This window comes from Diuraphis noxia, unplaced genomic scaffold (assembly GCF_037042655.1).
Source record: "Diuraphis noxia isolate RWA-SAM2 unplaced genomic scaffold, SU_Dnox_SAM2 contig0002, whole genome shotgun sequence".
Classification (NCBI taxonomy): Eukaryota; Metazoa; Arthropoda; class Insecta; order Hemiptera; family Aphididae; genus Diuraphis; species Diuraphis noxia.
This window is the reverse complement of record NW_028301712.1, coordinates 30,396,188-30,411,526: the sequence shown is the minus strand read 5'-3', so window position 1 is coordinate 30,411,526 and position 15,339 is coordinate 30,396,188. Positions and strand designations below refer to the sequence as shown.

At 28.6% G+C, this 15,339-nt stretch overlaps 2 protein-coding genes across 20 annotated transcripts in view; both read right to left on the bottom strand.

The window, feature by feature from the left end:
* The window catches only part of LOC107163269 (uncharacterized), a 30,095-nt gene extending 18,178 nt beyond the window's left edge, over positions 1–11,917 (bottom strand). For 5 of the 19 annotated variants that reach the window (XM_089220258.1, XM_089220261.1, XM_089220266.1 and 2 more), the window contains exons 1-9: positions 11,706–11,907; positions 8,002–8,142; positions 7,840–7,917; positions 7,070–7,152; positions 6,897–7,004; positions 6,579–6,692; positions 5,938–6,033; positions 5,756–5,869; positions 648–770 (exon numbers count right to left, since the gene is read on the bottom strand). In XM_089220258.1, coding sequence (XP_089076384.1) covers positions 648–770; positions 5,756–5,869; positions 5,938–6,033; positions 6,579–6,692; positions 6,897–7,004; positions 7,070–7,152; positions 7,840–7,917; positions 8,002–8,049 — 764 coding nt within the window. In that variant the 5' untranslated portion in view covers positions 8,050–8,142; positions 11,706–11,907. Of the gene's footprint in view, positions 1–71; positions 133–647; positions 771–5,755; positions 5,870–5,937; positions 6,034–6,106; positions 6,219–6,238; positions 6,275–6,578; positions 6,693–6,896; positions 7,005–7,069; positions 7,153–7,839; positions 7,918–8,001; positions 8,143–8,233; positions 8,252–8,860; positions 8,979–11,705 lie in introns of those variants that run through there. The other 14 variants (XM_089220265.1, XM_089220264.1, XM_089220263.1 and 11 more) reach the window with 9 other exon arrangements.
* Positions 11,918–13,173: 1,256 nt separating this feature from the next.
* On the bottom strand, positions 13,174–14,827 carry LOC107171478 (KRAB domain-containing protein 2-like). The gene is made up of 3 exons (XM_015521721.2): positions 13,761–14,827; positions 13,331–13,484; positions 13,174–13,276 (listed from the first exon to the last, which is right to left on the bottom strand). Exons 1-2 carry the CDS (start codon positions 14,736–14,738, stop codon positions 13,404–13,406), a joined length of 1,059 nt encoding a protein of 352 aa, XP_015377207.2. The 5' UTR covers positions 14,739–14,827; the 3' UTR covers positions 13,174–13,276; positions 13,331–13,403.
* Between the last annotated feature and the right edge of the window lie 512 nt (positions 14,828–15,339).

Sequence of the window (15,339 nt, the reverse complement as noted above, 5' to 3'; positions counted from 1 at the left end):
AACACAAAAAAATATTCCGCTATAAAAAAAAAAAAAAATAGGATTGGTTATATAAATTTCAAAAAACTAACTCTTACATCCACACCTGTGATAGCTTACACGGTTAAAAAAAATTAAATATTCAACAAAATTGTAGAATAACTTTAAGTAATTAAATGATGGATAATCCACACTTCCTACAATGCTTTAATCTATATAATTATGAAGCTTATGACATCATAATGGTAGATAATATTAAATTCTTTAACTGTAGTTGAAGGAGAGGAGGGGGTCAACCTTACTTTAAATAAGTGTCTCTAATTTGTGATGCAATAAATAAAAATTATGAAAAATGTACCATGTTCCAACAGAAATTGACTCTGTGAATGTATGAGACACCCGATATATAATTTACACCGAAATTTTTCTATAGGAAATTAATAATTACAGGTGCTTATTGGTTGAAAATGGTATCGGTACTGCAGATGTCCTGCCAACCATTGCTACTAGACTACTTTCAGACTCGTTTTTTAGTGGAAAAAATTGGGACTTAAATAACACTTGACCATCAATCTGCATGCATAGAATCAGTGCATATCCTAGCTGGACTGAGTAAAAAATTAAATTAAGGCCTAAAAGTAAAATATAACAGAAAATTGAAGTATTACCTGTCTTCTTCATTGTTTTGAGATAAAACTAATTTATCACTGTTTGATATAAATTCATTTTCAAGGTTATTATCATTTTCAAAGAAAATTGCATTATCCTTGCAGACAAAACGATTACATTTCCTGAAATTTAAAAATATGTATCACATAATTTTCAAAATTTTAAGGGGTAATTCTTGACTATTTATTTTATATATTTAAAACATATACTTTAGAGGACGCTACACACATATTTGTTGGCTCTGTCTTACAAGTGCGTAATGGTAATACAGCAAATTTATGCTCAGCAGATCAGGTTTAATTCCGTCAACGTTATCTTGAATATTAGAGTAAATTGACTTAAACTTGATGAAAAGAACATTATTTGAGTTTGTATGGGGATTTTTTGTGATAACTTAGTTTTTAAGTGAGTTATAATCATTTTTAATCTATGCTTTTTTATATACCTACGCATAACTTGCTACAAAATTTAACTATTGTAAAATCTACATACAAACACAAATAATGTTCTTAAGAGGACGTTTCACCCGCATGTGTTGTCTCCGTCTTACAAGTGCGTAACATTACAAAAACTTTTACGCGCGGGAAAGAACCGAGAAAGATACAGTTATAACTAAGAAACGAAATTTTCATCACATAAAAAGGAGAATTTTGTCTGTGCAATATCGTTTTTATTTTTTCGATATCAGAACTACAAAAAAAGTTATTCATGCTTAAAAAACGCAAAATTAATGTATTATAAAACAATAAGAATTTTTGTTGTATAAGTGATATCGAAAAAATAAAAACGATATTGCACAGACAAAATTCACCTTTTTATGTGGTGAAAATTTCGTTTCTTAGTTATAACTGTATCTTTCTCTGTTCTTTCCCGCGCAAAACAGTTTTTGCAATGTTACGCACTTGTAAGACGGAGACAACACATGCGGGTGAAACGTCCTCTTAACATCGAGTGACATGATAGGTCATTCACGCTGATTTTTAAACTAACTGAGTTAAACGTGATTTACCGAGTGTAAATTTGCTATGTTATGCACTTGTAAGACGGAGACAACTTTTATGAATATCACATTGCCAATTATACACTTTATACCTATAGGGTCTGGTAAAAAACCTCCATTTCAAAAAGCAGTTACAAATAAACAAAGATACAGAAAAAATTATTTTATTTTTGAATTATAAATACTATGCCATTTTTAGTATGAGTGCATCAGAAGATTTCTATGCAGGATTTTTCTTACACACCTATAAGAAAGTCCCAGAGCAGTTGCATCTTTAACTGCTGAATACCTTGGAGATTGCTATATAGAAACCCTTACACGTGTCATTTTAAATGACAGAATCACCATGACGAATATAATCTTCTACGACAAATTGTGCCTACCAAAAATGGCATGTACACTGCTAACGATTGATACCCCCTTCATGGTTGTAACACCACTACAAATTACACAACACAATCTTTCAATACATAAGGCTTTTTTTGCAATCCTTGTACTTCATTATATAATCTGTCTCATGAAAAAAAGATAGTGTTTTAATGAAATCTGGTAAACCTTACACATTATCCATGTAACCACGCAAGACACCAGAAATGACATCAATTATAGTAACGAGTAAATATAAAGACTGCATTAATTACATCAACTAATTGTTCACCATGTAATACATAAGTAATAATTGAGTGCATGCAGCAACTTCAACAGCTCGAGGGCAGTTCGTGGCCCAGTATATATGTGCGAAAAGTACTTTTCTTTTATGAGATAGATTATAGGTACATTATTATTTTAGATATAGAGCAGAAGGATGAATATATATTATTGATATTACAATGTGTTTTTGTGCATTTCTACATGAAGATTAGTTAAAAAAATTATTTAATTTTCATCTTTGAGAGTGGTTACTGATATAAAATTGTATTTAGCCTATACTTTTAAGAGGTCAAAGTTGAAAATGTATAGAACTTTTCAAAAGCAATGGGAAAATAAATTAAAATTTAACGGACAGCATAAAAAATACAAAAACGTCATAAAAACAGATGTTTTTCTTGGACAAGTTCAAATTCTAATGAGATTAGATATTTAAACTAAGAGTAACATTGATAATAATTTAAAAATATTATTTGTTGGCAGGTAGGTACTTGAAACTTTTGAAGTTTATTATTATATTATATACACACTATGGACAATTTTAAATGCTGTTTTATCAAAAATTAACTTATCTTACTGTATTACTAAAAGCAATAATATTATAAAATATATTTAGTAATTTAGACTAATACACCATTTTAGTTCAGAATTATTTTTATATATAATGATTTTATATCAGTGAATGCAAATTGAACACATCCATTACTACAGACATACTCGACACCTACTGTAAAGCATAGTGTTTTACCCACTTGCCCACCTTTTTAAATTGTATTGTACATTTATTTGTTAGGATAAAGCTGAAGCTAAAATAGTTTGAACATGCTAATCTCAGGAAGTCAGGAACTACTGGTCCGAATTTAAAAATTATTTTTTGTTAGATTGCTGTTTTATTAAGGAAGGCTATAGGCTATATAACATTTTAGAAAGTCCACAGGTTAAATTGGAACTTAAGAATTTATAAGAAGTTGATGAATTTGTTATTTAAAAAACCATAAAATTATTGCTGTGTATTGAAAATTCTATAACACAATAGCATTTCAATAGAATTAATGTACTGAATGTCTTGAGTTTGAATGAGTTTTGATGGCCAAACTTTTTGCACTGTTTTCAATTTTTTTCTTCTTTATACTACTTAGTTGGTCTAGAATTGGCCGTGTCTCTGGGAAGGTTTAAATTTATAATATGTTAATCAGTGGTTGACTTGGAAATAAAGTAGTAGAGGTACTCTAGCACTTTAGTACTTTAAAATATAGCGTCCCTAGCATTTCAATAAAACTTACATAACCATGGCGGTGGGGGATTACAAGTTAACATAACAATCCGCCCCATGTGTTCCCTTTTAAAAAAGAAGTAAGGGTACGCTACCGTATCCAAAAAATTAGTTGAGGTACTCAGTCACCCCCCCCCCCCCACAAGTCAACCACTAGTTATAATAGTTCACCGGGTCAGCTTTAAATAATAATCTATCTACCTATATAATAATAGATGTATGTCTGTTAATTCTTTATGCATTTCTTAATGGCTGGATCGATTGAAAGCCCCAATCCTGGGAGGTAGTAAACAGACATTATGAGATTTACGATGGAAGTTTTTGTTTATATATAGTTGCAAATAGTATTTAGTTTCAATAATTATTATTATTAGTGTGAAATAAATTATTATACCTGAATTTTTTATTATTTGTTTCTATAACACGTCCATCTAGGCTGTTGGACATTAATTGATTAATTGTTATAATAATGCTATGTCTATGCAGTTATGACTCCCAAAAAAAAAGATTAATCGATAGTTCCAATAAGAAATTAGCAATCTGTTATTAGGTACAAATTTTAAAAATTGATTCTTCTTTACAAAGTTAAAAATTTGAGAAAATATTATGATTGAATATAGTTTGTTCTATATTTTATGACTGTGTTAAAAATCTTTAATGGAGATTAAAATAGGGTAAATCCACGAGTATTCGTCAAGAGAAGTTTTGAACATGGCTAGCCACCTGGTATTAAATAATAAATTAAACACAAATTTTGAATTATACAGGGTGTACCGTGAGGATTTAACTCATTGCAACATCTCACGAAATAATGGAGATATTAAAAATCTGGTTTTATAATAAGAATTCATAGGTATAAGAACTAACATTTTTTAATTTTTTAATTTATTTAAACATTTTTGTAAAAATGTAAATAATATATTTTTTTATTTAATTATTTCCAAAGATGATAATTTTGTAGTTTATTTTTCTCAAAATATTGACGTTTCAAAATAATTTTCATTAATTTCCTGATTTTTAATATTTTTTCTAGTTTTGAAGAAATATAAAATATAATTATAACTAGAGCCCGAATTTTTAGGTTTTTGCATATTTTATCCTTTCAACTCTTTTATATTTTTGTTAATAATCTCCACGAATAATACTAATTGGTGCATGTATGTCTATAAATGCATATTTGTAGCATATTTCAATGAATGAGCTGTCGCGAAATATTTCTGGTCAGTAATCGGTATAGGATGCAGAATTAACGACAGTTTTAGATATCTCAATTTAAAATATGTATTAAATGTAATATATTATATATACATTAGAAATAGTTGAGGTAATTCCATCAAACACATTATATTATGCAATATTTATACAATTATTATATTACATCTTACTTTTTTCATATTATACCTACTTAATATAACTTTGAATTTTCTAAATGCATATTTGTTGCATATATTAATGATTTTTTCTACATATTTTAATGATTTTACTGCATATTTTATTGATTTTTACTGCATATTTTTTTGCATATTTTAATGATTTTTACTGCATATTATATGGTATATTTTGATACTTTTTATTGCATATAAATACAGGCTCTATTAAGAAAACGGAAAGTATTCAACCGGCCGTATAAGAATGCGTGCGGCGCGGTGGGTCACATGTTTGATAATATATTACAGTATTAATTCGCAATTTTTCTCGAAACTAAAAAAAAATATTAAAAATCAGGATATTAATGAAAATAAAATTTTGAAACGTCAATATTTTCAGAAAAATGAACTCTACAAAATTGCTATGATCAATTTTTTTGAAAAGTAGCTAAATAAAAAAATATATTTTTTAACTTTTTTACCAAAACATTAAAATATGAAATAATTGTAGTTCTTATCCTTGAGTCTTATTACAAAACCAGGATTTTGATATCACCATTATTTTGGGAAATATCGCAATGGGTAAATCCACACAGGACACCTGTATAGAGTTGGTAATTTTAACGGGCGTCGGGCAACGAAGTGCACAGGAATCAGCTAGTGTAATAATATAATTTTTGTCTACTATTTACATATTTATTAAAAATTTTCAATATTATGGCATCATACGAGATGTCTGTGAAGTTATTATGTTTTCACTAGTTATGCATTTTGAATAACTAACATATAATAAAAACTAAAATAACAAAATCAACTTACTCTTCATTAACTTGGACATCATGAGTTTTGAAGTAAGCGTTACTATCTTCATCATCAAAATCATCTAACTCCAACAACATTTCCACCTCTTTATTAGTAAGACTTTTAGAATCTCTGCAAAAATGAGTAATTAACATTAAAAATCAACTATCATAATAATTGGTAACAAAATCAAAAATTACTTTTCAGAATAATCTACATCTGTTTGAAAGATTATATTTTTGTCTATTTTAATTCTTTTATCGACATGTCTTGTTGTGTTTAAGTTGTCAGTGGACCTTAAAAAAATAATTAAATAGGTAGTTAAATATCAATAATATCTTAACCATATATTTTAAAATGTTAAGTTACCTTCCATACATTTTACAACTTTTAAGCTTAGAAAAAAGTTTTTAATTTTTGTTTAATGATTGGGAAATAATAGCAATAAAAACAATATATAAACTAGTGGAAGATGATTAATTACATTTTCACAGTACCTACCATCAAAAATCAATTGAAAAACAAATCAGTTAACACAGAAACAGGTTAATTAGTCTTGTTTACTTTTTCTATGTTAAATTAGTTTTAAACCTACAATTCAAGAAAGATATAAAACAAATATGATTTTAAAAAACAACTAAAAGTACAAAAAATTTAAAATGCTTAAAACAAACAAAACTATGCAGAATAAGATTTTAAATTTTGAAGCATTGTAGCACAAGATAATTCATGTATAACTTCTTTGCTATTTGTAAATATATTCTATAATAACTAACAAATAATATAGAATCTGTGCCCTGTTTAAAACTTCAGTAAAATTCTAAATTATCAATATAATTACCTGATATTGTTTTCATCTGAGTTACAAGAGTCATCACTTATCATTTCAATATCATATTTAATTATTTTGTTGGGTGGCTGATATGTAAGTTTATCATCATAGTTAACATCATCCCTAGAATTATGGTAAACATTTTTTATAAATTAATTAATAAAAGTTACCAATATTTATTTGTGTTGGTAATTTAAAACCAAAAATTAATTTCTATAAAATATATTATGTGTTTACTACAAAAATTATTAAAGTTATAGTTTTTAAATATAATGATTTTGGTAATTGGTAATATTTAATTTAAAATATAAATATAAATTCAATTACACTATAATATTTTTGATGACATTTTGATTTTTTGCAACCTTTTTTTCAATGTGCTCAATTTTCCGAGTTAGTTTTTGGATCACCTCAGTCAAAGATTGTTTAGATGTTCTACAAATTAATCAAAATCAAAATTGCAAAACAGATTAATATAAATTAATGTAAATAAGACTTACCTTTTAGTTATAGCATTTAACTGACTATCCATGCAAAGGGACCCTTTTGTAGATGTTACACAATTATATGTATCAATATGATCCTATATTTTTAAAATTAAAATGAATAACTAATGTTAATCAATAAAAAATAAATATTTTTTAAATTCTCGCATACAATAAAAGAAGGAGTGTAGGCAAATTATTATTTTTATAAAATGTTATTTAAGTTAGTGATGATAATCAGTAATGTATTGGTAAAGAATGTCTATTGTAAATCTCAAAATGTCTGTATAAGCATCTTCTGAGTTGGGCCCTATCACTTTTTAACATAGCCTATCTTCTGTCCATAGGTCTAATACATCTAATCTCTGTACCAAATTTCATGGCAATCAGTTTAGACGATTATGAATATATAAAGGACAAACAGACAGAAATCCATAATATATATAAGTTAATTAATTAGTTATGAAATCTATATAATACATGTAATTCAGAGCAAGATTTAAAATTATAAGTAATTACCATCATTGTTCTTTAAAAATAAATAAAAATAAAAACAATATAACTTTTTTTGTTTTGTTTTATATACTCAAGTTGTCATGTGACCTACTATACCTAGGTACACCATTTTATTAAAAACTTAATAGATATTGTTTTTTTTTTTCATATTAAACTATATTTATTTTTCAAACTTGAAACTGTTTAAAAATTATTAGAATATTACAAATTTAAATTAAAACAATATCTTCAAAAATAAATGTACATAGCATATCGAAAAAAAAACTCACATTAAATTCATTTTCAGATTCTGATATTGATAATTCTCTCTTTCTGTTTTTGAAAGTAGTTGACTCTGTATCAATTACCTTAGAATAAAACTTATGTTAGATACGATATTATAGGTACTAAATATCTTTAATAGTAATCACATAATCAATTTAAATACATACCTTATTTTTTGAAGGTATAACAATATCATTGTTCATTTTATCTGCCATTATAAATTAAATACTATAAAATATATTATAAATATGTACATTGTACATCTAACATTATAATATCTGCACAAATATTATACGTTAACTTGGAACCTAAAAATAAAAATAAAAGCAAATTTACATCTCAAATAATATCATAATATTAAAGCATTAATAATAAATGATAATATACAAGGCAATTCACCTAGCATGCTCATATTTTAGATTCTGAGCGGAGCGAGGAATGTATTGGTTTTACAATGATGTTTATTTCTTTTTCTTTTTTATTCTATAAACACTTTTTCTCCCTCTAAACTTGCTAGAAAGTATCAAGTGTAGAATCTTTTCTGAAAGGTTATGTTCTTGAACTAGTACTATAACCATTTTTCGATTTTCGTAATGGTACTCGAAATAAAAGCGGTTAACGGAGAAAAATTGTACGATTTCACGACTTTATAATATTAAATAATTACGAACGACGTCGAAAAAACTGATGAGCTCATAGAATGTAAAAATTTGCAAACAATTTAGTATTTATTTCGACTTATTTTGGATTTTTAGTTGATACTATTTCAAAATTAGAAACTTCTAAAATGCCATTAACGGAGGCACGGAGAGCTTAGAAATAGTTGATAATGCCATAAAGCAATTAGAATGTGTTCCTTGAGAAATTGGAGTTTCAACCAATCACAAATTAAAAAATGTATTGGAAAAAAACACAGGATTTAATATTGTAATATCAATAAGAGACATACTATTAACAAAACTCCGAATAACAATTATTCAGAAATTGAATACACTCCAAAAGAAATTATGTGAATGAAATATGCACCTGACACATCCGTTGATGTGGAGAGGTCATTCAGCCGTTACAAAGCAATGTTAAGACCGAACCGCCGCCACTTTACATTTGAAAATTTCAAGTTAAATGTTGTTTTTGAACATGAAGACTATGATGATTCAGAATTAATTTTAATTTTTTAATTAATTATTTAATAATTCTATGTTATTTTCAATTTAAATATTATACAAATGTAAATAAATATTTATTAAGTAATAAACAAATATATATTTAAATATTTTTGATTTTATACTAAAATAAAATCCGTTTCCTAATAATTTGCACTTAATTAAAATACAAGATTGAAGATACTATTATTTAAATATTTGTACTTTTTGATACCGCACTGACCAAGTGTTTACTCAACATATTACAAGTACAACAAACTTTTAAACAATTATTATCTCAACATTCTATAACCGCAACACTCGGCAGTGGTGGTAAAATTATAACCGTCTTGGCAGTTGGCGGTGGCTGTAAATTGTGTTAAGCCGGATTCCCACGACTGGTGTACTTGCCAAATACGCCAATAATTGTACATTTGACCAGTGCACGAATATGGTGCTCACACGTCTAGCGTACTTGACAATACTGGAGCACTAGTACAAGTAGCCAAGCCAAGTACACTGTTGTCTGTTCCCATTGCTGGCTGTTATACGAACCGGTCGTGGGATCAGTAGTACAAGTATGTTGGCCGTTCCTTTAACTTGTGTCACATTTACCGACAATCGCCGGGAACGACACTAGTGACAAATAATTAATTGTACGAGTATGGTGATCCGACGGCATGGCAAGTAACCACCAGTGCCAAATATTGGCCAAATACAGTATACACCAGTCGTGGGAATCCGGCTTTAGGGACACGCTGTGGTAGCGGTAAAATGGAGTAGTTGGTCAGTTGGTGTAGCTGGAAATCCCAATAAAGAATGAGTATTCTGTCTATTTTTAGTGGTAAACAATAATCAATCATTGAAAACGAAATAACATTTAAATAATTTAAAATTGAATAAGGTAGATAATTAATTAAATCATAAAATGTACTCGTATTAACAGTGTTAATTTATTTATAACCAACAAAATATGTTGTCTAAAAAATAATTTTTCCATAAATAATATTGAGAAATATAATTTTAACAAGTTAGTTGAATCCGAAGTCCGCAGCCATAAATCATAATAAGCCAAATTTATTTAAATTGATAACTTTTAGATACAAAAAACTAAAAATTGATCTAACTTCCGTCCCAACCTTAGATGTAATCATTTAAACCATAAGCGTATTTCACCAGCGAATACCAAATAAAAGTTAAGAGGCTCTACACCGCGAAAACTGAAGAAAGATAAAAATCTCGATAAAAATCTATTTGATCTAATCAGAAATCCTTGTCGATAGAGCATTTGGAACAAAAAATATAAACATGTTCAATACTGTCGTCGACACGTTTTACATGAAAAAAACTAAACAAACCGTTCTTTACATAATATACCAACTTAAGGTCGCCACACACTGCAGCGGTGGCGGTGGCGGTTATGATAAAATGAAGCCGGACTCAATTTTACCGCCACCGCTGCATATTCTAAATAAATTATTTTATTTATCTAAATTCAATGTAATTTTTTTAAAATAATATTATTCAATGACAATGTGTCTAAGCTTATGAAGTGCCATCACTTAAACATCAATATTTTGATGTTCAATACAATACGATTATTAACGGGATTATTAATTAGTAAAATATTTTTTTTCATAATTCTATACAAGATACAACACGACACGTGGACATGGTAAGATTTATAGTCTCTTTATGGAAAATCACCATACTACCTAAGACATTTACCATCACGAGCTCGTGAAAATTATGTATGTAGTATGTTTATTACGAAATAAAAGTTTAATTTTATTCATAGGCGTGCGCAGGGGGTATGCAGGGTATGCAGCTGCATACCCTGAAGTTCTGTGAGAGGCGAACATCGACTCTGGAAAATTGAAACATCCTGCAGTTATCAGTTATCAACTACCAAGTATATGCGAAATACATACTTCTTGTATTATGTAATGGTATTTATTACAATATTTTTTTAATTAAACAGTAGGTTTTTTCAATATTTATGAATTGTGTATAGGTACATATTGTCAGAATTTTACGAGCTTAAAATAACTTTCAGGGCGCGCTATTATCAACCTTCTGCATATCCTGAAAAAGAGGCCTGCGCACGCCTATGATTTTATTAGTATTATTATAAATATAAATAAATCTAGACCTATCTACCTCGATGCCTATATATGTGTATGAAGTATCTACCGTGTAAAAGTATTATGTACTTATTATGTAGAAAATATACAATATACCTAACCTAATCAAAGAAAAATATTAGCTTATAACTCAGGATTCTGGATAAGTAACAAAATTATAATTTATATGACATCATATTATTATATAATATATTAATTAGTACAGTACTCCAGGAAGTCATTTATTGACATAGAAAAATAAAAATAAAATTGTAAATGGATATTTTGAGCGAGATTATTAATTGATTTCTACTCGTGAGAAAATGTATAATAGGAAAATTAGGTATGTAAAAATTAAATTTATGAAAAAAAAATAATAAATACGTACTTGTGGTTTTTTAGACAAATGCAGTTAATAATAATAATAAAAAAAATATATTCAGTACTGTGCATTAATATTAAACGAAAAAAAAAACAATTCGATAAATACCCATATTATATTACCTATACCTAATTATCGTCATATTATAAACTACCAACAGCAGCAGCTATGTTAATGCAATAAATCAAAACAATATTACAATATAATACACTCCAAATACATACCACAATTAATCACGATGGCGATATACAATTGAGGGTAAAAAAAAAAAATCAAAAACTGTAACGGAATACGACGTTGCGTTCAACTACTTAACGCGAGCAGCGAGGTAACGAATAACGATGGATCTGCGAGAAGCGAGACTGCCGAGACTGTGAACAGCGCGAACGTTGTAGTGTTGTACACACAAGCTAGGCACATAATACAATAACACTAATAACAGCAGTAGGGCATTAAATTTGATTATGAAGAATCATGAGAAAGATGTACACAATAAAATAACGATTGTGTACAAGTGTACAACACACAGATACTCGGATAATGTTTTTCAGTTGGCGATTACCGTTTTTAGACGAACTACGGACGAAATCGATTTGATAACAATAAATTGACGAGCAATACTCCAGAATCGCTTTGTTCTATTAATAAATTTATAGCTAGGTGTTTTCGAGAAATAATCCCACATCGATGTTATAACTTATTAGGCTCTAAATAGAAATAAAATACATGGACTGTTTGAACCATGGACAGGCGGTGAATTAGTATAGTATTATACAATCTTAAAATACAATTATATTGGTAAATGAAGTATGCGCGTATGAATCGTATGATAAATCTAAAATAAATAGAAACATATTCTACCCCTATGGCCCTATCAATCTATCATAGTCTGACGGAGACATTCTATTTTTCTATTCTCAATTCTCATTTCTCATTCATACAATTGTTACCCTTGTCCCTTGGTGAATTTACAAATATTAGAATTTATTATAAACACCAATATTTATAGTTAATGATATTAGGTTTTCGTTATTAATTCTTGTTTATCTCTAACGCGGTATATCACATTCATGAACATTAGAGGAAGGACGCCGAACTATGCATATAAAAGTGGTCCAAAATTATCGCATTCCGCCAGAATGCGCGTCGGACAGTTGTGATGTCGTTTTACATGTACAGCATAGGGAATTTATTGGTTTATTAATATTATCTAATAAAAATAAAATGTATATAATATTGTAGGTATTATTAGGTATTATAAAAAATTAGTATATTATTTTATATTATCACTTGACATATTTTTGATACAGCTATATCAATGACAATATACATATAACTATATAAGACGTGTATTTATAACTTGTTTTTAGAACAGTGAATTTATATTAAACATTTCAACATAATTAAAATATAATAATATTACCTATATATATATAATTAATATAATTTTTAAATATATTCTTTGAAGAATAGACGTACAAATTTTTATATAATTGTCATAACTATTTTATTATATTTCATATTACCTACTTATAGAGTGAAATTGCCGATTTCATGAAATCTGCATCGCTGTTGCCGACAACGTGAAATCGGCAAGACCATTCTTAAAATAATGATAACACATCATTCAATATAAATTAATGTGTTATATTTATGATTGTACATAAACATTGGAAATATAATAAAATCATATTGTAATAATAAATTATGTTTATTATGCTTGAGATTTTAAATTTTGTGCAGCAATGTTGCGTCGTGTTGTAGCAGGATGATCGGAAACTACCTCTTCAGTGTTCTATATAAAAAAAAATAATTAATAACTGACTAATTTTCCAAAAAATCGACTTACTTCGTCAGTGTCACTTTCAATCTCCAAAATGTTTCGTGTGGTCTTTATCAAATTATCAAGCTTCTGCTGTACTTCATTTTCGGGTGTAATATGAGCACGTAGTATTGGTTTCTAGTAGTTCAGCTGTATCATGTGTAACCTCTAAATCATTTGTCTTTAAAAATAAATAAAAAAGTATTTAAATACATTCCAAGTATTTGTATTTGTATAAAAAAAATTAGTTCAACTTCTTTTATTTTTAACCAAAAAATGCATTATTCAAAATCAATTATAATATATAATATAGTATAGTATAGTGCGTTGACATATATTATAAATTATAATATATTCTAGATAACATTTTTGAATTATTATTAGGTAAATATTAATATTAAAATTGGTTAATAAATAAATAAAAAATGCGATCCCTTATATTATTAATTCTACTCACTTCAGTATTGAGTACTTCTACGTCATCATCGTTCAACATGTCCAACATATCTTCTTCCAAAGTTCCTGTCATTATATTTTCTAATAATTCTCGAGGTACTTTTGTTGCCAGCCCCATTCGTGCTTTTTGACCAAAAACTGCTTCATATGGAGTCATCTTTATAGCTTCGTGGTATGTGGTATTAACGCCCCATTGTACAAAGTCGAGGCCGTAACTCCACGCGGCAGTTTTGTTGTCTCGCATCCACGCCACCAGTGAATCCTTAAGCGTACAATTCCCTCTCTCTACAGATCCTTGGCCTTGTGGATAACGTGGCCGACCGTTTATTAATATTAGATCGGGCCATAATGACGCTAATTCTGTTATAATACCAGCAGTAAATTCGCGACCATTATCGGACTGCAGAACATGAGGTGCACCAAACGTCAAAAATATGTGTAGCAGTTCTTTCGCTACTTCCGAAGCCTTTTTGCCCTTCAGGGGCCGGAAAAATGAAAACTTTGTTAAGTGTTCTTTGTAATGAAGAATAAATTTAAAATCTCCGTCAGGTAAACTTTGAAAGTCAACAAGGTCCACTTGCCCACGTTCGTTTAAAGACGAAGATAAAATAGGCCGCACAACAACGCCTCGCATACTTTTTTTTGTTGATTTTTCCGCACACCTTTCACAATTAGCAATGTAAGCTTTTACAGCAGCCATTGTAATATTAGAGTAGTGCTCCATTATCTTCTTGTGTGTTTTTGTCTCGCCTTTATGTCCACTGGCCACATGCATGTCACGGATAATACTAGGAAAACTTTCGATTACTGCCATAATACGTTGATCGCGCTTTCGCCGCACTCGTCTAACGCCAGCTACCTCGATTAAATCAAACTTCTCACGGACATGATAATATCGCCTATCTTTATTTATAGAAGCGTCATCAGTTAAAATTTTTACAGCTTCGGCATCTCGTTCTGCTGTCCATTTAGAGTCCATAGTTAATAAATTGATTTGGTAATTAATAACTAAATTACTAATATCGCAATGTAAGCGCACTTGTCGATCCGTTTGCACTTCACACACTGTTAGCTATTTCTCCAGGTAAAACGAATGAATGAACACTATTATATTATTTTATCAAAGCAATACAAACTAAGATAAAATGTTTGTACTTACCTATATGATGGCATAGTATTATATCGTCATAGGGAATAAAGATAATGGCTTGGTAATGCCAATAATGAACATGCGTGAAATTTTGATTATTTATATAGGTATCACTATTGACACTATTTCATATTTGGAATGTGTTACCGAATTCATGAAATCGGCAGAAAAAAGTGTGCCTATTTCATGAAATTAGCAATCAAAATTTGCCGATTTTGTGAATTTGGTGGCATAGTTGCCGATTACACGTTGTCGGCAACAGCGTTGCCGATTTCATGTAATCGGCAATTTCATAAATTCGGCGTAACATATAGACCATTGTGTATATTTTATGCTTAGGTACTGTTATTTTATGGAAATAAAGAGCTACAATTTAACTTTAAAAATATTATTGATCATTATATTAAGTATAAGTGGTATAATACCTATA

Bases quoted from the DNA above. Each gene is read 5' to 3' on its own strand.
- LOC107171478 (XM_015521721.2), bottom strand. From the start codon at position 14,738: ATGGACTCTAAATGGACAGCAGAACGAGATGCCGAAGCTGTAAAAATT. The intron at 13,485-13,760 runs GTGAGTAGAATT...TTATTTTTAAAG, and splicing joins TAGAAGTACTCAATACTGAA to ACAAATGATTTAGAGGTTAC.